This window comes from Carcharhinus amblyrhynchos, chromosome 22 (genome assembly GCF_965287045.1).
Source record: "Carcharhinus amblyrhynchos chromosome 22, sCarAmb.v2.hapA, whole genome shotgun sequence".
Classification (NCBI taxonomy): Eukaryota; Metazoa; Chordata; class Chondrichthyes; order Carcharhiniformes; family Carcharhinidae; genus Carcharhinus; species Carcharhinus amblyrhynchos.
Window position 1 is genome coordinate 34,736,275 of NC_137345.1, and position 25,447 is coordinate 34,761,721.

General features: G+C 43.3%; 1 protein-coding gene across 3 annotated transcripts in view; it reads left to right on the forward strand.

Annotated features, from left to right (window-relative positions):
- Nucleotides 1-25,447, forward strand: part of shisa4 (shisa family member 4) — a 105,880-nt gene that overhangs the window by 28,713 nt on the left and 51,720 nt on the right. For 2 of the 3 annotated variants that reach the window (XM_080210113.1, XM_080210116.1), the window contains exon 2: nucleotides 473-650. In XM_080210113.1, coding sequence (XP_080066239.1) covers nucleotides 473-650 — 178 coding nt within the window. The remainder of the gene's footprint in view (nucleotides 1-472; nucleotides 651-25,447) is intronic. The other variant, XM_080210114.1, reaches the window with a different exon arrangement.

Genomic DNA, 25,447 nt, shown 5'->3' on the forward strand with positions numbered 1-25,447 from the left:
CCACGATATGTTTGGGTGGCTGAGGGGCTGGGCGGGAAATAAGGGGGTCAGTAGTGTTGTGGGGGTGGGGCAATGGTTGTGGGGGTTAGGGGGAGGCATTATCCAGCCCAGGAGCGATATGCCAGGGGAGCTGCATTCTATCATCTTTCTGAGCATGCACCGTTGGAGGTGCCGATTGGAGCTGCAGGATTTGGCCACGTTAAGCCATGCATATAGGCTTCTGCAGCGTGATTCAGAATTGCTAATTTTGTTTTGGCAGAGTGCATATGGGACTGCCTGAGAATGGGTCTAAAAATTGGATCTGAAACACTCCCACTTTCAAGTCAGCCCAGCACTTAGAATTAAAATGGTAAAATAGGGCCCATTATGTTACCTTCATGCCTATTCTTGGATTTTGTCGTTATGAAGAGTACTGAAAGATTAAATTGTTTTCTTTTTCTATTTCTCTGTGATATTGTCCTCTCTTATGCAGTGTATGCAGACAATGACTGTTTGTGGTACACAGATAATCAGGGAAACTGGCACAGTGGCTTTGACTGTCCATTCTTTCAGTTCTGCTGTGGAAACTGCACTTTCCGCTATTGCTGCTTGAATCCAATGCAACTCATCAGTGAAAGACAACAGAAGTATTGTATGTCCTTAAACTTCAGGTCAGTTTATGTGGGCTCAACATTACCAGTTATACAGAGTGGGTATGCTCAGAAGTGTTCCAGCAGATAGCTGGCAGAAAGCTGTGGAATAGGCTGGCTCTTGTTTTTACCCAACCCTTATATCGATTCCTGTGTTAGAAAGAAAACAGTTTGGGAAACTATAAGAGTCACACTGGAGGCTGGTACCAGCTGGATTCTATCTCATACAGCCATATTAGTAATAACGTTCAGAACTTAATTGATTAGTTAGAGTATCTTGTGCAGTGTGGCACATGGGGAACAGCATTTCTTTCACTCCTCTCTGTATAGAGCAAACTCCAAATAAGATGGACTTTTCCCTCACATCCAGCAGGCCATCGTCCTCAATGGCTGGCATTTGTATTTACTGGTTGTGTCTGATTTAAACATAGAAAATTCTGGAAGTATGACAAGTCTAGCAGAGTCTCTAGAGAGAGAAATAGAGTTTACATTTGAAGTTGATGATCTTTCATTAGGCTTTCTTTCTCTGGGTTTTCATAATAAATGCCATTTTACCTGGACAAGTTATCAGCTTCTCTCACAGACGGTTGCACAGAGATATAGGTAGGTTAAATGAGAGGACAAAAAATTGACAGATGGAAAACATGGTAAAATGTAAACTTGTCCATTTAACATGAAAAATAGGAAAAAAGCATATTGTTTAAATGGAGAGCGATTGCAGAACCAAGGGTTGATTACAGAAAGCCAAAAAGATAACCTGCATGAGGAGCTGGAGGACGTGGGTATGGAGAAGTCTAATATGCAACCTCCAGTCTCTGTCACAGTTGGGGCAGATGATGGTAGAAGGAGCGACTGGGTGGGGTGCTTGGGTTGCCATGCACTCCTCTTGTTGTTGATGCTTGACTTCACCTTGCACTCGGTATTTCCAGCTCCTTCCCAGATGCTTTACTTCGGATGGTCTTGAGTCAGGGATTCCCAGGTGTTGGTGGGGATTTTACATTTTTTCAAAGAGACTTTGAGGGTGTCCTTGAAGCATTTTCTTTGCTCTCCTGGAACTCACTAGTTGTGTCGAAGCTCCAAGCCCTTTTTCAGGAGTCTCATTAAGATCTGATCAAATGTGGTCGATGCTTTGATACTGAGGCTGTTGGCATGAGCAAGAATACTCATGTTGATGCTTAGTGAATACTTTGCATCTGTCTTCACTTAAGGGGGGGGGTGATACAGACGTTGTAGTTAAGGAGGAGAAATGTGAAATATTGATATGATAAACATAGGGAGAGAAAATATTAAGGGGATTAACATCCTTTAAAGTGGATAAATCATCTTGGCTGGATGAAATGTATCCCAAGCTGATAAAAGATGCCAGGGAAGAAAGTGCAGAGGACTTCACCATCATTTTGTAACCCTCACTGGATATAGGTGAGGTGCTGGAGAATTGGAGATCAGTTGACATTGTAGCTTTGGTTCAAAAGAGAGTGAAGAATTTACCAAATAATTACAGGCCAGTCAATCTAACCTTGGTAGTGGAAAAGTTATTGGAACCACTTCTGAGAGACAAGATAAATTGTAATTTAGAAAGGCACAGAGTAATCAAAAACATCCAATACAGGTTTGTTAAGGAAGGTTGTGTCTGACTAATTTGAATGCCTTGAGGAAGTAACAAGAAAGATTGATCAGGGTACTGCAGTTGGTTCATGTAGATTTTAGCAAGGCTTTTACAAGGTCCCATTTGGCAGACTGGTTACAAAAATAAAAGTCCGAGGGATCCGAGGAATCTTGCCAACTGGATGCAGAATTGGCTCAGTGACAGGAAACAAAGGGTAATGGTTGACAGCTGTTTTTGTCACTGGAAGGCTGTTTTCAGTTGCAGGACATTCTTCTGGGGGAGGATGAACAGAGGTGATCCGCATTGGTACCAATGACATGGGTAGGAAAAGGAATGGGGTACTGAAAGCAGATTTTCTGGAGTTTGGAAGAAAATTATATAGCAAGAGCAGTAATCTCAGGATCACTCACAGTGCCATGTGCCAGTGAACACAGAAAAGGAGAATTGAGCGATTGAACATGTGGCTGGAGAATTGCTATAGGAGACAGAATATCAGATTTCTGAGACATTGGGACCAGTTCTGCAGCAGGTGGGATCTGAACAAGCCAGACAGGTTACACTTTAACAGAACATTGGAAAGGGTTTAAACTAGGTTGGCAGGGAGATGGGAAACTGAGAAGGAGCTCAAATTGGAAGGAAATAAAGCTAGAAACAGAAAGTAGAAAAGTAGCAAGCAGAATTAGAAGACAGATGAAAGAAAGAAGAGCATCAACTAGGCATAAAATGTGGAATAATGTCCAAAAGACAGAGTTAACTCTAACTGATTGCAGCATTCACAAGTTAAGGATTTAAAGGCACACATAGAGGTAAATGGGTATGATTGCTTCAAAATTAGTTTATGGGATGTGGACATCACTGCTAAGCTGGCACTTATTGCCTATCTCTCATTGCCCTTGAGAAGGTGATATTGATTTAATTACCATTATAGAAACGTGCCTAAAGGGTGGCCAAGATTTGGAACTGAATATTCAAAGATAATCAACATTTAGAATGGACAGGCAGAAAGAGCAAGAAGTGGCGTTGTGCTGATAATAAGGGTTAGGTTCAGTACATTAGTAAGGGTGTATCTCAGATCAGAAGAACAAAATGTGCAATCTGTTTGGATGACTCTAAGAAGGAGCGAAGTGCAGCAAACATTGGTAGGTGGTTTTATAGGCCACCAAAGAATAGTGATGTTTAATAAAGAGATGAGAGAAGCATTTAGCATTGGCAATACACTAATCAAGGGTAACTTCAATCATGATATAGGTTAGGTAGAGCAGGTGAGTCTTCATGCTGTGGAGGGCAATCGTCTGCAGCCTGATGGGATGTTTTCTCCAGCAGTATGTTGAAGAACTGAGAAGAGGGGTTATTTTAGATCTAGCTTTCTATGACAAGAAAAGCCTAATTAATAATCTTGTAAAAGAACCTTTAGAAATTAATCACTATAATATGAAAGAATGTTACAATTGGTTTGAAAGTCACATGGTTTAATCTGAAGTCAGGATGTTAAATTTGAACAGAGGATGTTACGAAGGTATGAGAGACAAACTGGCTGAGGTGAGTTGGGAAAATACATTAAAAGGTATGACTGTGCATAGACAATGGATTTTAAGGAGTTATAGTTGACAGGAACTATACATTCTTCCAAGGGTAAACACCCAAAACAAATCCAGTCAACCGTGGCTAATAAACAAAGTTAAGGATTGTATAATATTCTAAGAAAAGGCCCAATAATTTTTTAGAAATGGTAGTAAACCTGGGGACTGGAAGGTTTTTTAGAATACAGCAGAGGAAGACCAAAAAACTGGAGAGTAGAATATGAATGTAAACAAACAACAAATGAAAAAACAGAATGCAAAAGCTTCCGTAAAAACATTTGTGAACAGGAAATAGTGTTTGATGAACCTGTTGGAGTTTTTTGAGGACATTAATAACATAATTGACAAAGGAGAATCAATGGACGTCATGTATTTGGACTTTCAGAAGGCTTTTGATAAAGTAACTCAGAAGTTCATAAACTTAAAGTACATGGGATAGGAGGAAATATGCAGGCATGGATTAAAGATGGGCAAACAGATGGGAATAAACGATTCATTCTTGAGCTGGCAGGCTGCGGCTAGTGGGGTAGCGCAAAGACGTGAGCCTCAGCTGTTCACAATATATGTCAATGATTTGGATGCAGGTCCTGAATATAATATTTCCAAATTTGTGGGTTACGCAAAGCTGATTGTGAGGTAGATACAGGGTATTTAGAGTCATAGAATCATACAACGCAGCAAAGGCTCTTGAGCCCATTGAGTTTGCATCAACAACAACTACCACTAAGGTCATGCTAATTCAATTTTCCTGCACTTGTCCCATATCCTTGAATATTATGATGTTTTAAGTCCTCATCCAAATATTGTTTAAAGGTTGTAAGATTTCTGCTAACTTCCCAGGCAATACATTTCAGATTCTCACCATGCTCCAAGTGAATTTTTTTTCTCAAATCCCCCCTGAATCTCTTGCCCTTTACCCTAAAATTATACCTGCTCATTATTGACCCATTAACCAAGGGGAACATCTACTTCCTGTTAACCTCTCAATCTTATACACCTCAATCATGACCCCCTTCAGCCTTCTCTGCTTTAAAGAACTCTCCATTCACCTGACGAAGAGGGTAACCCCTCGAAAGCTTGCGAGTATATTATCAAATAAATAGGTTGGACTAAAACCTGGTGTTGTCAGACTTTTTACTGTGTTAAAGAAAACAATCCAAGCCTCTCCAGTCTCTCCTTTAACTCAAATGCTCCATCCCAGCAACATTCTGGTGAATCTCCCTGTACTCCCTCTAGTGCTATCATATCCTTCCTATAGTGAGATGCCCAGAACTGCACGCAGTATTCTAGCTGTAGCCTAACCTATGCTCTGTACATTACCTCCTTGCTCTTATACTTTATGTCATGAATGATAAAAGCAAGTGTCCCATATGCTTTCTTAACTATCCTGTTCACCTGCTCTGTCAACTTTGGGGATCTGTGAATAATTAGTTCAAGATCCAGCTGTTCATCTGAGCTTCCCAGTGTCCTGCCATTCATTAAATACTCCCTCTTGTTACTTCTTACAATGTGCATCATCTCACACTTATCAGGGTTAAATACCATCTGCCACTGCTCTGCCCATCTGACCAACTCATACAAATCTTCCTGGTACCTACAACCACCTCCTTCACTATTAACTGCCCTACCAATCTTGGTGTCATCTGCAAACTTGCTTAACATTCCCGCACATTTTCATCAATATCATTTATGTATATAACAAACTAAGGTTCCCAATACTGAACCTTATGGTACACCACTGGACACCGACCTCAACTCAAACAGCTTCTACCATCTCGCCACGTTTCCTTGAATTTCATGTGCTTTAACCTTCTCAATCAGTCTCACGTGGGACCTTATCAACAGCTAAAATCCAGATAAACTACATCAGTTGAACTTAACTTATCCACACACTTGATCATATATTTGAAAAATTCTAACAGATTTGTCAAGCATGACCTTCCTCTGCCAAAACCATGCTGACTATCCCTAATTAACCCATGCCTTTCCAAGTGGACATTAAGGGAGCAATTTTCCCATCTTGCTCCACTGCTTTTTTAGCGCAGCAGGCTGGGAGACTTCAGCGGCACCAGATTAACGTGGTCTGTGATGGGCGTCCAGCCCTGAGCATGTCTCCCAGCACCAGATTTCCGGTGCAGTCAGCTCTGTGCTGGAAATAGGTGTAGAGCTGCATTAGTTATGCAAAGATTTTGGGCCTGGGACTGAAATCTCCAGGTCCACTAGCATCTCCCCCTTCCCGCCGCCAGGAATATTTCACTCCAACAGGGATTACTTCCCACTTGAGCTAGAGGACTGACCCTGCTGGAGCGAAGGGAGGAAATTGGGGCCCCCGAGAGTTAAGTGGTGGGAGGGGGAGCAGATGGGGGCCCCCTGGGAGTTGTCACCTTTGCAGTTTCAGTCTGGGCCCCTGACACTGCCCAAGGAGCAAAGTGCTAATGTCCGGGAGTACCTTGGCACTGCCCACCGGGCATGGGGCAGTGCCAAGAGGGTGGGTCTAATGGATGAAGCCTGGTAGGGGCTGCGCCCGATGGGAGCAATTGGTGGGGGGTTCCTGTTGCCACTCTGCAATCAGGATCAGTGGGAGAGGGAGGGAGGCCAACGAGAGAGGGGGGAGGTACAGCCTGCTTGGGGGTTGGGGTTGCAGGGCATGCCTGGTGGGGCAACAATCCGGGCATGGGAGGGGGCGGAGGGCAGTGGGATCACTGGGCTGGCCAGTGATCGAGCTGGACAGCAATCAGGAGGCCTGCAGACAGGGGCCACTGTGCATATGTCAATCCTGGTGTTGACAGATTGGCGCATGTGCAGTGGCCCACTCAGTGCTATACTGCCGGCCTCCCCAGCGGGAATAGACCCCTGATTTTTTTTACATGATTTACGCTAGTGCACTCTGCAGTGCACAGAGTATGGGAGATTATTCTCTGAACTCGCATGAAAATACCATTGTGATTTACTCCAGTTTTAATGTGAATTCAACATTTATTTTTTTTCCGTAAGAATCACCCCTTAATTATTTCCTTCAGAATTTTCTCCAATAGTTTCCCTACCACTGACATGAGACTCACCAGTCTCCCATATCTGTTACCCTTCAATTTAAAGCTATATCCCCTTGTACTAGCCATCACCATCTGAGGAAAAAAGTTCACACTGTCCACCCTATCTAATCCTCTGATCATCTTGTATGCCCTCTATTAAGTCGCCTCTTAACCTTCTTCTCTCTAACGAAAACAGCCTCAAGTCCCTCAGCCTTTCCTCATAAAGCCTTTCCTCATAAGACCTTCCCACCATACCAGGCAACATCCTGGTAAATCTCCTCTGCGCCCTTTCCAATGCTTCCACATCCTTCCTATAATGCAGCAACCAGAACTGTACGCAATACTTCAAGTGCAGCCGCACCAGAGTTTTATACAGCTGCAACATGACATCATGGTTCTGAAACTCAATCCTTCTACCAATAAAAGTTAACGCACTGTATGCCTTCTTAACAACCCTATCAACCTGGACACCAACTTTCAGGGACCTATGCACACGGACACTGAGATCTCTCTGCTCATCTACATTACCAAGTATCTTACCATTAGCTCACTGCTTTGAATTTCTGTTACTCCTTCCAAAGTGAATCACGTCACACTTTTCCACATTAAACTCCATTTGCCATCACTCAGCCCAGCTCTGCAGCTTATCTATGTCCCTCTGTAACTTGCAACATCCTTCCACGCTGTCCACAACTCCACCGACTTTAGTGTCATCCGTAAATTTACTGACCCATCCTTCTATACCCTCAATCCACTTTGGTAAAAGGAACAGATGTGTAGAGTATTTCCTACATGGTAAGAAATTAGAAAGTGTAAATGTACAGAAGGACCTGGGTGTCCTTATCCGTAAATGACTTCAGACTAACAGGTGTAGCAAGCTATTGAGAAGGCTAATGGATTTGTAAAAGGATTTGTAAAATTGCAAAACGATTTGAATTCGGGGTGGTGAGGTCTTGCTTCAATTGTATAAATTCCTGGTGAGACCGCAACTAGAGTAGTGTGTGCTCTTTTGATCCCCTTAACTCAGAAAGGATATTTTTGCCACAGAGGGAGTGTAGCAAACTTGTTCCCCAAATGGTGGGACTGTCTTATGAAGAGTGATTGGGTAAACTGGACGTGTATTCTCGAAGAATGAGAGGCAATTTCATTGAAACCTATAAGGATTGGACAGGATAGATGCAGCAAAGATATTTCCCCTTGTTTGGGGAGTTTAGAACAAGGGAACACAACTTCAAAATAAGACAGAAATCATGATGTTGGAATCTATTTCTTCGGATAATGGAGAAATTGCGATGAATCTTTGAAATTCTCTACTCTAGCAGGCTGTAGAAGCTCAGTAATCGAGATGTTTGAAGGAGAGATATGAAGCTTTCTAAATACCAATGACTTGAACTGATATGGGTTTGGTGTGGGGAAAAGTGCATTGAAATGGATGCTTAGCCATGCTCATATTGAGTGGTGGAGGAGATTTGATGGCTGAATGGCCTACTCATAATCAGACCAGTATGCCTTGTCTGATGTTCCAGTAGGATTCCACAGTGTTCAGTATTAGGTACCCTCCTTTGAATGGTATACATTAATGACTTAGACATAAATGCAGGGAGAAGTTGCTATTTGATAACAGCACAAGAATTAGCTGCACATTTGTTAGCGAAGACGATTGCTGTAGGAATGACGTGGTCAGGTGGGCAGAAATGTGACAAATGGAATTCAACCCAGAGAAATGTGAAATGATGCATTTGGGGAGGTGAAACAAGGCCAGTAGATGGGAGAATACTGAGAGATGGAGAGAAAGTGAGCAACCTTAGAGTGGTTGTCCACAGCTTCCTGAAGGTAGCAGGGCAGGTTGATAAGGCGGTTAAGAAAGCAAATGGAATCCTTTCTTAGAATGTAGTGTTCAGTTCTGCTCGGCGTACTACCAGAAGGATATGGAAGCTTTGGAGAGCATACACAAAAGATTTACCAGGATGTTGCCTGGTATGGAGGGCATTAGCTATGAGGAGAGGTTGGAGAAACTTAGTTTGTTCTCACTGGAATGACGGAGGTTGAGGGGTGACCTGATAGAAGTCTACAAGATTATGAGGGCATGGACAGAGTAGATAGAAGCTTTTTCCCAGGGTGGAAGAGTCAATTACTAAGGGGCATAGGTTTAAGGTGCGAGGGGCAAGGTATAAAGGAGATATACAAGGCAGGCTTTTTATGTAGAGAGTTTGGATGCTTGGAACTCGCTGCCGGGGGAGGTAATGGAAGCAGATGATAGTGACTTTTAAGGGACATCTGGACAAACATAAGAACAGGATGTGAATAGAGGGATATAGTCCCCGAAAGGGCAGAGGGCTTTAGTTCAGATGGACAGCATGGTTGGTGCAGGCTTGGAGGGCCGAAGGGCCTGTTCCTGTGCTGTAATTTTCTTGGTTCTTTCCTTTTTTAGCTGAGACATAGAATATAAGAGCAGGAAGGTAATGCTGGAATGATATAAAGTAGCACTTAAGCCTGCTAAAACCCAGGCCAAAAACTGCAAAGGGTTTTATGAAGTTAGCCTAGACCCTAAGTTTTCACATTTGATTTTGGCATGGATGAGCATAAGGTGTTTCACTTCAAGTGTGATTCAAGTGACCCATTAGGAAGCTTTTATCAACAATGTTTATTTAAGAACAGTTAAGATAAAATAAAAAGATTTAGTATAACTTTTAGTAATTACAAGAATCAAACATGTATTGTATAAACATTAATAGCTAACTATAATGTTCCAAGTCAACCAACATCCTACAAACTTGCACTCCTTTCCGGAAATAGCACATAAAGTGAGTATGCTCACGTGATGCTGGATTTTGCACCTTTTTGATACCTGCTGTGAATTGGTCCTTTAAATGTTGGAACTTCCCAAGAAGCCTCTGGAGAGAGAAGGACAGACGGACGCATGCGCACACTGCCTGCCTCCATCATCTTCTAACAGCAACTCACCGACAGCAGAATGCCCAACTCCAGAGAGAGGGGAAAACAAGAGCCACTGATTTCTGTCTCACAGCCAAATAGCATCTGATAAATAAAATGAAAACCTTGGACTGTTCTGTGGAAAAGAGTGTCCCCAGGTATCACCTGACCCTGCCAATCAAGCTCTACCCAGCAATTGCAAAAGGATCATAATACCCCAGGACACTCCATTAGGCCATATTAAAAATAAACATGATGTCCATTATGTTGATTCAGTAACAATTAGAGGATATCGGTTGCAGACAAAATGGTGCCAAAATAAAATATGAGGAGCAGCTTGAAAAACCTGCAAAGAAACATGATTAAAATACATTTTTTAAAGACACAGTATTGTCACAAGTCACAGCTTGAGTACTATGAGCAGTTCAGGTCACCTTATTACATACAGGATGTCACTGCATTAGAGAGGGTTTAGAGGAAATTGACATGGATTTTGCTAGGATTGGAAAGTTGCAACTATGAGGACAGATTTAATAGGTTGAGGTTGTTCTCCTTGAAGGCTGAGGGGAGATTTGATTGGGATGTAGAAAATTGTGAGGGACCTCGATAGAGTGGATGGGAAGGGCCTGTTGACTCTTCAGAGAGATTTATATGGATCTGGAGCGCATTGCCTGAAAGGATAGTAGACACATGAAACCCTTAACTCATTTAATAGGTGTCTCGACATGGACAAGTGCCTGTTACAGACTAATTTCTGAAAAATGGGAATAGCTTTTCAGTTGGTGCAGACAAGATGGCCCAAGTGGCCGCTTTCTATGCCCTAAACTTTCAAAGATTCTAACTGAGGTACAGAGGGATCTAGGTGTCTGGTACATGAGTCTTAGAAATTGTGTGCAGGCCAACAAGTGATGAGAGAGGCAAATATAATGTTTTTTGCAAGGGAATGAGATATGTAAGTATGGAAGTGCTGCTACAGTTGTACAGGTTGTTGGTGAGACTACATCTGGAATATTGTGTACAGTTTTGGTCTCCTTAACTATTAACCTCCTATCGGACACTTTATTAAAAGTCTTCTGAAAATCCAAATGCATGACGTTCATTGACTCCTTTGTGAATTATCTTAGTAGCATCCTCAAAAAACTCCAAACATGATCTCCCATTCATAAATACTTTTTAGTTCTATTTGAAGCTGTTACATTCTGTTTTTATGTTTGTTGCTTGTTTACATTTACCTTCTACTGTACATTTCATTACCGGTTTCTTGCTCCTCCTTTGCCTCTATTTACATGAGAAGCAGCTCAGTCCTTATGGAAGAGATTAGAATTAGAGGGGCACAATTTAAAATAAAGGGTCTCCTATTCAAAATGGAGATGAGAGAAAGATTTTTTCTTGAAGGGTTGTCAGTCCGTAGAATTCTTCCCAAAGTTAAGTGGGGGCTGGCTCATTGAATATTTTTAAGGCTGAATTAGATAAATTTTTCTAGCATTTTCTCTTTTGGTTCTCTGCCATTTGGCCATTCACACCTTCCATTCTCTCTATGGACTGCCATTAGCAGCCTTTTCCCTTGTATTTATGGCTATGACTCATCTTTCATTCCTTCACCCTATAGTATAAATATCTCCCATTTTCTATGTCTTTTAGCTTTGACAAAGGGTCACCTGGACTCGAAACGTCAGCTCCTTTCTCTCTTTACAGATGCTGCCAGACCTGCTGAGATTTTCCAGCATTTTCTCTTTTCGTTTCAGATTTCAGCATCTGCAGTAATTTGCTTTTATTTAGATAAATTCTTGATTGGCAAGGGAGTTACGGGGGTTGGAAGGAAAGTGGAGTGAGGCTACAATCAGGTGAGCCATGATCTGATCAAATGATGGCTCAAGAGGCCCAAATGCTCCTCTTTCCAGAAAGAGCTTTAGTTTGGTTCCTGCCTTTCCATCTCTCTGGTTTGGATAGTCCTATCATGAATTATACTTTAGGGTTTAAGTTTGTTTAATAATGTCACAAGTAGGCTTACATTATCATTGCAATGAAGTTACTGTGAAAATCCCTCAGTCGCCACACTCCAGCATCTGTTCAGGTACACTGAGGGAGAATTTAGCACGGCCAGTGTATCTAACCAGCACGTCTTTCAAACTGTGGGAGGAAACTGGAGCGCCAGGAGGAAACCCATGCAGACACAGGGAGAACGTACAAACTCTACATTGGCAGTGACCCAAGTCAGGAATTGAACCCAGATCCCTGTGCCACCGTGCCGCCCTTAAGTCACAAGAGTACATAAGCCTTCTCCCCATCTCAAATTGTGGTGCTGAAGGAAAGTTATGAATCACTCTATCCTTTTTACTGGATGTGCTGCAATGGAAATAATTCCAGCTAACACATGAATGAAGAATTAATGTGCAGACTTGCATTTCACGAGATCTTTCAACAGCTCAGGCCATTCTAAAATGAAATACTTTTGAAATGTAACCGAGAATCCCTAGAGTGTAGAAGAGGCCACTTGGCCCATCAAGTCGGCGGCCATTCAATGACAGACTATCTGATCCAGGCGCTCACCCCAGCCTGATCCTTGGAATCCCATGACTAACCCACCTAACCTTCACATCTTTGGCCTGAAGGAAGAAACTGGAGCGCCCTGAGGAAACCCAAGCAGATATGGGGAGAATTGTGCAAACTTCTGGAATTGAAACCGGGTCCCTGGCATTGTGAGGCAGAAGTGTTAACCGCTGTGCCACCGTGTTGTCCTGGTATGTTCAGGCATTGCATTTCTTTTAAACTAAAGCTTGGGGGTCAGCAGTTCCCTGGCATGTTCTCTATGGCAATACCATGACCAATCAGAGTCGACTTGCCAACCAATCAGCATCCATTTCTGAAGCAGTATAATTGTTTTTTGATTTGGTCTATAATTGTCATGTGTTAGTATGCAGTGAAAAGTATTATTTCTTGTGCACCATACAGACAAAGCATACCATTCATAGAGAAGGAAAAGAGAGTGTGCAGAATGTAGTGTTACAGTCACAGCTAGGGTGTCGACTTAATGCGAGGTAGTTCATTCAAAAATCTGACAGCAGCAGGGAAGAAGCTGTACTTGAGTCAGTTGGTACATGACCTCAGACTTTTGTATGTTTCTCCTGATGGAAGAAGGTGGAAGAGAGAATGCATGGGGTCCTTAAAATGCAAGTCTACTGCATAGTCTCTTCATTTCTGTGTTAGCTGGAATAATTTAATTTCATATAATTTGACATTTGGCATCTTGTGTCTGCACTGATGAGTGATTTGAAAGCCTGCCTATTTATTCGGCAAAATAAATGCTAATTTTCTTGGATAATAATAAATACTGATACATGCGACCTGGAGACCCCTGCCCTGAAACCATGACCAACAGGAAGGAACTTAAGCTACAGTGAGGGTTAAGAGAGAAGGCAGATTTAACAAGGAGCTGTGTATGTAATACAGTCAGACAGAACACCAAGCTGAAAATAAGCGTAGGTTAAAGAGATGTGTATTGTCTCCAGACAGGACAATTAGTGAGATTTTGCAAGCCCAGGTAACATGGGAGTTACAAAGAGTGTGACATGAACCCAAGATCCCAGTTGAGGCTGTCCTCATGTGTGCAGAACTTGGCTATCAGTTTCTGCTCAGCGACTTTGTTTGCTGGAGCAGACGAGTGAAGGAGCAGAGAGACAGATAAGAAATTACCTGTTAAAAACCTGTTTAAATAAGTTTAAAGCACTTTGTAGTAAGAACTAACCTTGTAGAACTGTTTAAATCATTTAAAAGCATTTTTGCGGGCTTTTTGTATTTACCGCTTTAAGAATTCTGAGGGAGTGGTTAGAAGGGAGTTGTGGGGGAGCAGGCTTTAAATCAGCGCCAGGTTTAAAAGGACGCCTGGTGTAGACAGCGGGCAGTGTCGTAGCGGGCAGCGAAGTGAGAGGGAAGCAGAGTGAGCTATTAGGGCTTAAGATCAAAAGGGCTGGGGAGAAAAAGGGCCAGGTAAGTTCGTGAGGAAATTTTCAATATTACTACAGTGAATAATGGAGGGGCATGTGATGTGTTGTTTCTGTATGATGTGGGAACTGGTGGACCCCAGGGTCCTTATGATGTGGGAACTGGTGGACCCCAGGGTCCTTTCCAGTGACCATGTCTGCAGTAAATGCAGGTTGCTGGAGGAGCTCCAGCTCAAGGTAGATGAGCTGGCCTCTGAGCTACAGACACTGAGGCTCATCAGGGGGCGAGAGGGTGCCATTGTCAATGGGTGCAAGTGACATCCACCCCCCCTGGACTGGCTAACTCTAAGGGTCAGGAACAAGAGGGGGCTGCTGAGAGGAGGAAGGGGGGTGGGGAGCGGAGGAAGGGGGGTGGGGAGTGGAGGCCTCAGCCTCTCAATCTGCATAACAGGTTTGAGGTTCTTGCTTCCAGTGTGGACAAGGACGAGGGAGGTGAGGCCGGTGAGCAAACTGCACACGGTACAGGGATGCAGCAGGACATAGGCAAAGAGAAGGTGAAAAGGAACGTAGTAGTAATTGGGGATAGTGGGGTGAAGGGTATTGACACTGTCCTTTGTCACAATGACAAAGTGCACAGAAGGGTGTGTTGTCTGCCTGGTGCTCAGGTCTGGGATGTCGCATCTGGGCTGCAGAGGAACCTGGAGTGGGAGGGTGAGAATCCGGTCGTTGTGGTACATGTGGGTGCCAACAACATAGGCAAAATGCGAAGTGAGGATCTGGGGAGGGAGTATGAAAAGCTGGGAATGGAATTAGAAAGTAGAACCAACAAGGTGGTTGTCTCTGGGCTACTGCCTGAACCGAGTGCGGACGGGCGTAGGGTTGATAGGATTAAGGAAGTGAATGGGTGGCTCAGGGATTGGTGTGGGAGGAATGGGTTTGAATTTATGGGGCATTGGCATCAGTATTGGGGTAGGTGGGACCTGTTCGGGCGGGATGGGGTTGGTCTGAACCGTGCTGGGACCAGAGTCCTGGCGAATCATGTAAATAGGACTGTAGACAGGGCTTTAAACTAATTAGGGGGGGGAGGGTGCGAGGGTAGGTGACATTACGAGGCCTAAAGTTAAGGAGAGGGTACAGGTAAGGGTAGAGGCCGAGGATGTCCCAATAATAAAGGGAGTAGGGGGCGTGATTATGGTTGGTGGCGTTCCGGCAAATAAGGTCCAGGTGAAGGCTGGGATGAAGGCACTTTATCTGAATGCACGAAGCATTCGGAATAAAGTGGATGAGCTGGTGGCGCAGATCAGCACAAATGGATATGATCTGGTGGCCATTACAGAGACATGGCTGCAAGGTGACAGGGACTGGGAGCTGAATGTCCAGGGGTATCAAGTGTTTAGGAAGGATAGGCAGGAGGAAAAAGGGGGGGGCGTGGCTCTGCTGATTAAGGATAGCATCAGGGTGGTAGCAAGGGATGATATTGGAGACAAAGAGCAGAAAGTGGAATCGTTGTGGGTAGAGATTAGGAACAGCAAAAGGAGGAAGACGCTGGTGGGTGTCGTCTATAGGCCCCCGAATAATGATCTGGAGGTGGGGCGGGCTGTTAACACGCAAATAAGTGCGGCGTGCAGGAATGGGACGGCCGTAATTATGGGGGATTTCAATCTACATATTGATTGGTCGACCCATGTTGGACGCGGTGGGCTCGAGGAGGAGTTCTTGGAATGCTGCCGGGATAGTTTCCTTGAACAGTGTGTGTTGGAGCCGACGAGGGAGCGAGCTATCTTGGATCTGGTGTTATGTAATGAGGCGGGTAGAATTATGTGGTGAAGGATCCTCTTGGGGAGAGTGATCATTGTATGGTGGAGTTTCTGGTGCAGATGGAGGAGGAGAAAGTGGGTTCCCGGACACGCGTCCTTTGTTTGAATGGAGGGGAGTACAGTAGGATGAGAGAAGAATTGGCGAATGTTGACTGGGGGAGCGCGTTGGAAGGTAGGTCTGCTGAGGAGCAGTGGAGGATCTTTAAGGAGATCTTTCTTGGTGCTCAGCAGAAATTTATTCCGATGGTCAAAAAGTACCGTAGGAGGCGAGGTAATAAGCCGTGGATAACGAAGGAGGTGAAGGAAAGTGTTAAATTAAAAGCAGAGGCATTTAGAGTAGCTAAGAGTAGTGGGCGAGAAGAGGATTGGGAGAGGTTTAAATGTCAACAAAGATTGACAAAGAATTTGATAAAGAAGGGTAGGAGAAACTATGAAGCTGGGCTAGCGCTTAATATAAAGAAGGATAGCAAGAGTTTTTATAAATATATAAAAAGGAAGAGGCTGGCTAGGGTGAACGTTGGACCCTTAGAGGATGAGAAGGGGGACTTAGTGGTAGGGGATGGGGAAATGGCTGAGGTCTTGAATAACTTTTTTGTTAAGAAGGGTGGCAGGCAAAATGCGGGGAATTATAGGCCGGTTAGTTTAACGTCTGTTGTAGGTAAAATGTTAGAATCCGTCATCAAGGAGGAAATAGCGAGGCATCTTGAGGGGAATTGCTTGATAGAGCAGACGCAGCACGGTTTCGTTAAGGGGAAGTCGTGTCTGACAAATTTACTGGAGTTCTATGAGGATGTGTCTAGGGCAGTGGATAGAGGAGAGCCGGTGGATGTGGTCTTTCTTGATTTTCAGAAGGCGTTTGACAAGGTACCTCGCAGGTTATTGCAGAAGGTCAGGGGACATGGAGTTGGGGGTAGGGTGTTAGCGTGGATAGAGGATTGGTTGTCAAATAGGAGGCAGAGAGTGGGGGTCAATGGGTGCTATTCGGATTGGCGGTTGGTGACTAGTGGAGTGCCTCAGGGGTCGGTGCTGGGGCCTCAGCTATTTACCATTTATATAGATGATCTGGAGGAGGGAACCGAGTGTATGGTGTCGAAATTTGCTGATGACACCAAGATTGGTGGAATGGCAAATTGCGCGGAGGGTGTGGAGAGTCTGCAGAAGGATCTAGATAGGCTGGGCAAATGGGCCAGGAACTGGCAAATGGAATTTAATGTTGGCAAGTGCGAGGTGGTCCACTTTGGTAGGAATAATGGTAGGAAGGATTATTACTTACGTGGAGAAAAACTGCAGCAGGCGATGGTGCAGAGGGACCTCGGGGTCCTTGTGCATGAGTCGCAAAAACCCAGCTTGCAGGTGCAGCAGATGGTCAGGAAGGCGAATGGGATGCTGTCCTTCATAGCGAGGGGGATTGAATATAAAAGTAGGGAAGTCTTGCTGCGGCTATATAGGGCATTGGTGAGGCCGCAGGTGGAGTACTGTGTGCAGTTTTGGGCGCCGTACTTACGCAAGGATATTTTGGCCTTGGAGGGAGTGCAGAGGAGGTTTACTAGGCTGATGCCGGAGTTGAGGGGGTTGAGCTATGAGGAGAGGCTGAATAAACTAGGCTTGTACTCGTTAGAGTTTAGAAGAATGAGGGGAGATCTCATTGAGACGTATAAGATGATGAATGGGATGGATAGGATAGAGGTGGAGAGACTCTTCCCACTCAGAAAGGACAGTAGGACTAGAGGGCACAGCCTCAAGATAAAGGGGGGGCGGTTTAGAACCGAGTTGAGGAAGAATTTCTTCACTCAAAGGGTGGTGAATCTCTGGAATTCTCTGCCCGTTGAAGTGGTGGAGGCTACCTCGCTAAATATTTTTAAGACACGGGTTGATGGGTTTTTGATAAGAGAGGGGATTAAGGGTTATGGGGAGAGGGCGGGAATGTGGAACTGAGCCACGACAGATCAGCCATGATCTTATTGAATGGCGGGGCAGGCTCGAAGGGCTAGATGGCCTACTCCTGCTCCTATTTCTTATGTTCTTATGTTATGTTCTCTGCGCTGTCATGTGTCATGAAGGCTGCCTTGGAGAACGCTTACCGGAAGATCAGAGGCCGAATGCCTGTGACCGCTGAAGTGTTCTCCAGCAGAAAGAGAATAGTCTTGCCTGGTGATTGTTGAGCGGTGTTCATTCATCTGTTGTTCTAGTGTCTGCATTGTCTCCCCAATGTACCGTGCCTCGGGACATGCTTGCCTGCAGAGTATCAGGTAGACAACATTCATACAAATATTACAGTGCAGAAAGAGGCCATTCGACCCATCAAGACTGTGTGATTATGCCTACTGCCACATTTGTGCAGAGAATGATGATTGAAATCTTAGAATTGTAGACTCTACAGTGCAGAAGAGGCCATTCAGCCTATCAAATCTGCACCAACTCCCTGACTGAAGGGTATCTTACCCAGGCTCACACCGTGCCCTAACCCCGTAATCCCACATGTTTACCTTGTCTAATCTGTCTAACCTATATATCTTAGGACACAAAGGGGCAATTTAGCATAGCCAATCCACCTAACCTGCACATCTTTAGACTGTGGGAAGAAACCCGCTCAGATACAGGGAGAACGTGCAGATGCCACACAGTCACCTGAGGTTGGAATTGAGCCTGGGTCCCTTGCGCTATGAGGCAGCAGTACTAACCACTGTGCCACCAGCCGTGTCACCTCAAATTTTGCCAAATAGTCTTTGTTATTTCAGCTATTCCAGTGTTTCATTCATACCAATCATCGTTTGCCTAGTAATTCATAGTTAATTTATGCTTGATTCTGATTTGTGTGAAAATAAAAATTACAAAAGATGAAATATTTTTGGTGAATTCTTCATTTGGAGTCATTTAGTAAGTTTGGTTTACGGTCTCCCCACAGGGATTGTAACTTAAGACAGTGATATTATCAGATCCAAACGAGGAACCAAAACCCTGGAAACATAGCATTCTTTCAACTTTAGTTATAAAATATACAAATAATATATAGTTTGAAAAGGTGGGCACAGGGAATTAAAGGTTTATTGTTTTTGTTGCTAGCTGTTGAACAGGCCTTAATATTGCAGCTGATCATTGGCAGCCACATGATGTTTTGATTCTTTCTGAACTTCATTTTCTATTTCTCATGGGTCCCCATAATCTTTGTTTGCTCTTACCTTGTTTAGGATTTTGATAGTTCCCCATTCACAATCAGGCATATGTCTTTTCATGGCAGTAGTGATACCTCTGAACTATAAATCTATTAGTTCTTTCAGACATAGTATAGAAACAGTTGCTTACCAGCCCAGATAGCCTCTGGATGAAGTTCACGCTCTGCTGAGTGCTACAGACATCGTGTAATTTTAGTGCGAGTTCCATGCCTTTAAGTTGCTGAGAATCGAAACTCTCGTTGAAAGCTAATGGCTCCTTGAAAATTATGCCAAAATGTTTTTATTGGTGGGACATACCCTCGATCCCCAATATTAACACAGAGGCACCAAGAGATTGGATGCACGGAACATTGTGCGATGCGTCGGAATGTCCAGTTTCAGCATGGATATCCGATTATCATTTTAATTTTGTGTTTTGGGTCTCCAGAATGCACGAGTGAGGGTGATGCACACTTGCATGGTGTGATTACACTCACTTATTTGCCAGCTGGATATACAGCTGCAACTTGGAGCAGCTGGGAAACAGTACAGTTAAATTGGATGAAGGAGGCCAAAGGTTATTTCTGGCTTTAATGAGATTGCTGGGTGGAGTGAGAGCAAGGAAGGCACCCATACACTCAGGAATGCAAAGAAAATAATCTGCTACTGTAACAATGAAATAGCTGGGGGGGGGACTGAAGAGGAGGATAATGTTTTATACCTGGTTCCAAAACAGAAAGTGATTTATGACCCAAACAGTTCATGAAAAGTTAGCACAATTGTAGATTCACCTGTAGGTGTACTGTGCACACTGTATTGCATCCTCTATTGTTCTGCTCCAGTGCATATCCTCACCTCTGTCTTCATATATCACTCCTACTCACCCAAATCTCTATATAATCTGCTCAGTCAGTCAGCTCTCTCAATTCTTAACACAATCCTCACATGCATGCTTGGGATACACCGGCCTGACTCTCATCAGATACTTGCAATCATTATGTGCACACATTGAACAGTGAAAAAATTACAGCACAGAAGGGGGGCATTCAGTCCATCTAGTCCAAAGGCACCCAAGTGCCCTTACTAATTTCACCTTCTCACACCCAACCCATAGCCCTGCAGTTTATGGCACTTAGGGTGCGGATCCAGGTACTGTTTAAATGAGTTTTTGGGTCTCTATCTCCGCCACCCACTCAGGCAGTGAATTCCAGACACCCATCACCCTCTGTGTAAAAAAGTTCTTTCTCATGTCTCTTCTAATCCAAGCTAAGTCACTTAGCTTGAATCTGTGCTCCCTGGTTTGGAACTCTCTGTTGAGGGAAACAGGTTCCTCTTGTCTATCTCTATCTCTTAATTTTGTTTACTTCAATCATGACAACCATCAGCCTTCTCTGTTCCAAGGAAAACAACCCCAACAGCTCATAGCTATAATTCGCTCATAGCTATAATTCGCCAGCCTGGCAATATTCCAGTAAATCTATTCTCTCCAGAGCAGTTACATCCTTCCTCTAATGTGGTGACCAGAACTGCACTCAGTGCTCCAGTTGTGGTCTCACCAGTGTCTTATACAGTTTCATCATTATGTCTCTACTTTTGTTTTCTGCATTGCCTTGCAGTCGTTTCTAGGTCTAAAATATCCCTGGCACCAGAGAGAAAAATACAAGACTAAGCCAGAGCATCTGATTAACAACTGTAGAACAAGCAACCCTGAAAATGGGCAGGCTGGGACTTACTCAGCTGACAAATCCTCTGGCCTGACAGCTTCCTCCTGGGGTTCTAAGTGGCTGCAGTGATAATGAATGCACTGGTTGTGATCTTTCAAAACTCCTTAGATTCTGGAATTGTCTCAGCAGATTCGAAAGTATCAAATGTAACTCCACTGTTTAAGAAAGGAGAGTGAGCAAAAGCAGAGCTGCCAAGTAGTTAAACTGATGTCACCCGTCAGGAAAATGCTGCAATCTGTTATTCAGGAAAGTACTTACAGGCCAATTAAAAATCATAGTAACATCGGGGATAGTCGGCGTGGATTTATGTAAGGAAAATAGTGTTTGATAAGTTTGATAGTTTTGAGGATATATGTAGTCGAGAGGATCAAAGTGAACCAGTGAATGTAATACACTTGGTTTTTCAGAAAGTATTTGATGAGGTACAACATGAAAGGTTGTTGCACAAAAATGGGCTTATGGAGATAGGGCAATATGGGGAATACAGGACAGAAAAGACATAACTGTCAGGTTGGCAGGCTCTTAATAATGGAATAGCACAAGGATCAATGTTGGTGCTCCAGCTATTTACAATCTATTTTCATAACCTAGATGAAGGGATCAAGCAGAACAAAAACACTTGCTGAAATTAAATACCTGGGTGAAAGAGCTGATGAGTGCAAAAAGAGGCTGTAAAGAGATGGATTCAGGTTATAGAAAGGATATTATTAATTTAGAAAGAGTGCAGAAAAGATTCACTAGGATGCTAACAGGACTTGATTGAGTTATAAGGAAAGACTGGGACTTTTTTCTCTGGAGAGTAGGAGGCTGAGGAGTGATCTTATAGAAGTCTATGAAATAACAAGGGGCACAGATCAGCTAGATAGTCAATATCTTTTCCCAAAGATAGGGGAGTCTAAAACCAGAGGGCACAGGTTTAAGCTGAGAGGGGAGAGATAAAAAAGTGCCTGGGGGGGGCAGTTTTTTCACACAGAGAGTGGAGAGTGTCTGGAACAAGCTGTCAGAGATCGTAGTAGAGGCAGGTACAATTTGTCTTTTAAAAAGCATTTAGACAGTTACATGGGTAAAATGGGTATAGAGGGATATGGGCCAAATGCAGGCAATTGGGATTAGTTTATGGGTTAAAAAAAATAGCAGCATGGACAGGTTGGGCTAAAGAGCCTGTTTCCATTCTGTAAACCTCTATGACTATGAGGTTAACTGAATAGGCAATAAGATGGGAGATGGATTATAATGTGGGAACAGTGAGAAAAGCGGAATATTTTTTAAATAGTGAGAAAGTATTCATGTTGGTGCTCAGAGATTTGGGTTTCTTTGCACATGAAACACAACATTAGTGTACAAGAATAGGAAGTAATTAGGAAGGCAAGTGGTATGTTGGTCTTTAATGCAAGGAGATTGGAGTACAAGAGTAATATTAAGCATTGCTGCAGTTGTGAGATTACACTGTTAGAAGAACACAAGAACTAGGAGCAGGAGTAGGCCATTTGGCCCCTCGAGCCAGCTCTGCCATTCAATAAGATCATGGCTGATCTTTTCCTGGACTCAGCTCCAATTACCTGCCCACTTACCATAACCCTTAGTTCCTTTACTGTTCAGAAATCTATCTAGCTTTGCCTTAAAAACATTCAACAAGGTAGCCGCAACTGCTCCACTGCACAGGGAATTCCACAGATTAACAACCTTTTGGGTGAATAAGTTCCTCAGTCTTAAATCTGCTTCCCTTTGTTTTGAGGCTATGCCCCTTAGTTCTAGTTTCACCTACCAATGGAAACAACCTCCCTATTTCTATCTTATCTGTTCCCTTCATAATTTTATATGTTTCTATTAAATCCCCCCCTCCCCCATTCTTCTAAATTCCAATGACTATAGTCCCAGTCTATTCAGTCGCTCTCATAAGTCAATTCTCTCAACTTTGGAATCAACCAAGTGAATCTCTGCACCCCTTCCAGTGCCACTACATCCTTTCTCAAGTAAGGAAACCAAAACTATACTCAGTACTCCGGGTGTAGCCTCACCAGCACCTTATGCAGCTGCTTCATAACCATGCTGTTTAAAACTCCATCTCTCTAGCAATGAAGGACAAAATTCCATTTGCCTTCTTAATTATCTGCTACACCTGCATACCAACTGTTTTGGGATTCACACACAAGGACACCCGGGTCCCTCTACATTGCAACATGTTGCAGTTTTTTACCTTTTAAATAATAAGCCCATTTTGCTGTTATACCTGCCAAATGGACAACCTCGCATTTACCAACATTGTATTGCATCAGCCAGACTCTTGCCCACTCACTTAGATTATCTAAATCCCTCTGCAGACTTTCAGTGTCCTCTGTACACTTTGCTGTACCACTCATCTTAATGTCATCTGCGAACTTTGACGTACTACACTTGGTCCCCAACTCCAAATCATCTATGCAAATTATAAACAATTGCGGTCCCAACTCTGATCCCAGAGGCAAACCACTAGTCACTGATTGCCAACCAGAAAAACACCCATTTATTCCCACTCTTTGCTTTCTGTTAGTTAACCAATCTTTTATTCATGCTAATACATTACCTGTAACACCATGCTTTTGTATGTTATGCAGCAGCCTTTTGTGCGGCACCTTGTCGAAGGCTGTCCAAATACACCACGCTACCATTTCCCCTTTGTCCACCGCGCTTGTAGTGTCCTCTAAGAATTCCAGTAAATTGGTTAAACGTGACCTGTCTTTCATGAACCCATGTTACGTCTTCCCAATGGGAAATTTCTATCCAGATGCCTTGTTATTTCTTCCTTGATGATAGATTCAAGCATTTTCCCCACTATAGAAGTTAAGCTAACTGGTCTATAGTTATTTGCCTTTTATCTACTTTTTTAAACAACGGCATCACATTTGCTGTTTTCTAATCAGCCAAAACTGCTCCAGAGTCCAGTGAATTTTGATAAATTACCATGAGCACCTTTGCTTTTTCCCCATTATGTCTTTTTGTACCCTAGGATGCATTCCATCAGGGCCAGGAGACTTGTCTATCTTTAACCCCATTAGCTTGCCCAGCGTTACCTCTTTAGTGATAATGATCATTTCTAGGTCCTCACCTGCCATTGCTTCTTTTTTATCAATTTTTTGCATGTTATTTGTGCCTTCCACTGTGAAGCTTGACACAAAATACCAGTTCAATCCCTCAGCCATTTTCTCATTTTTCATTATTAAATTCCCCTTCTCATCCTCTAAAAGACCAACGTTTACCTTTGTCAGTCTTTTTCGTATTTTTTATTTGTAGAAACATTTGCTGTTTTTATATTCTGAGCTTCTGAGCTAGTTTACTCTCATAATCCATCTTTTTTTATAGGCTTTTTCATGGCTTTCTGGTGACCTTTAAATATTTCCCAATCCTTACTAGTTTCCCACTAATCTTTGCCACTTTGTATGCATTTTCTTTCAATCTGATACCCTCCTTTATTTCCTTAGATATCCATGGCTGATTATCTCTTTTCCTACAGTTCTTCCTTATCACTGGTGTATACTTTGGCTGAGCACTGTAAAAAATCACTTTGAAAGTCCTCCACAGTTCCTCAGTTGTCCCACCATAAAGTTTTTGCTCCCAGTCTACCTTAGCCAACTCCTCCCTCAGCCCTTTATAGGCTCCTTTGTTTAAGCACAAGTCTCTGGTATTAGATTTTACTTTCTCACACTCCATCTGTATTTTATGTTCAACCGTACTGTGATCGCTGCTTCCAAGAGGATCCCTAACTATAGGATAATTAATTATTCCTGTCTCATTACACAGGACCAGACCTGAAGTAGCTTGCTGTCTCGTAAGTTCCATTATATACTTTTGGAGGAAACTGTTGTGGCTACATTCTATGAGCTCCTCATAGGCTGCCTTGACTGACCTGGTTTGACCAATCAACATGTAGATTAAAATCCCCCATGATAATTGCTGTACCAGTTTTACGAGCATCAGTTATTTCTTTGATTATTGCTTGCTGCACAATGATGTTATTATTTGGCAGCCTATAGACCATGCCCAGTGACTTTTTCTCTTCGCTATTTCTGATTTCCACCAAAATGGATTCAACCCTTTTCTCCATTAAGCCTACATCATTTCACTGCCGCTCTGATGTCATCCTTAAATATTTGATGTACACCACCTCCCTTGCTATCTTTCCTTTGGAATAGTCTGATACCCCTGGATATTTAACTCCTAGTCATGCAACCACGGCCACAATTCTCCCAAAAGCACCGAATTGGTGGGAAAACTGTCCTGGATCCTGACTATTTTGTCAGTTCAGCTTCTCACCAAATCTCTGCACTCTGTGCGCTGCAGAGGTTCTAGTTGTGAATAACATTAAAAATCCAGGAAGACGGTGCCTATTCGCGCAGGAGTCTAACAGTTCTGGAACTTTATGCATATGTAGTGGTCCTGATCTATCAGACTTCTCGTTTGCTGGCCAGCTTGATCCTGCTTACAAAGGATGCTATCCACCCCCCTAATTATAGAATCCCCTTCAACTACCACTTGTCTTTTTGCTCCACCCTCATGAATGGCCATCTGTACCACAGTGCAATAGTCGGCTAGCCCATCCTCTCTACAGTCCTTTTCCTCATCCATGCAGCGAGAATGTACCTCAGATCTGTTGGACAAGGTCAGCATTGAGGCCCCTCCGTCCCTAAATTCAGGATTCCTTGACTTGCCTAATTTTCGTTCACATCCTGCTCTTCTTGACCACTGACTGAATTAGAAATAGCTGATCTAGCGGGTGTGACTGCCTCCTGAAACTAAGTGTCCAGGTAACTCTCCCCCTCCCAGATGTGCCGCAGTGCCTGAAACCCAGACTCCAGCTCATCAATTCTGCACCAAAGTTCTTCAAGCAACTAACACTTGCTGCAGATGTGGTCACTACAGCTCATAATGTCTATTTTTGATCTGTTCACCAAGGCTCTTTTTACCCAAGGAAGGATAGATTAGACAGCAAGGAGTGCATTGAACATTTACGGCATTGGTTTCTGGGATGGGAGATACTGCATTATGAGGATTGATT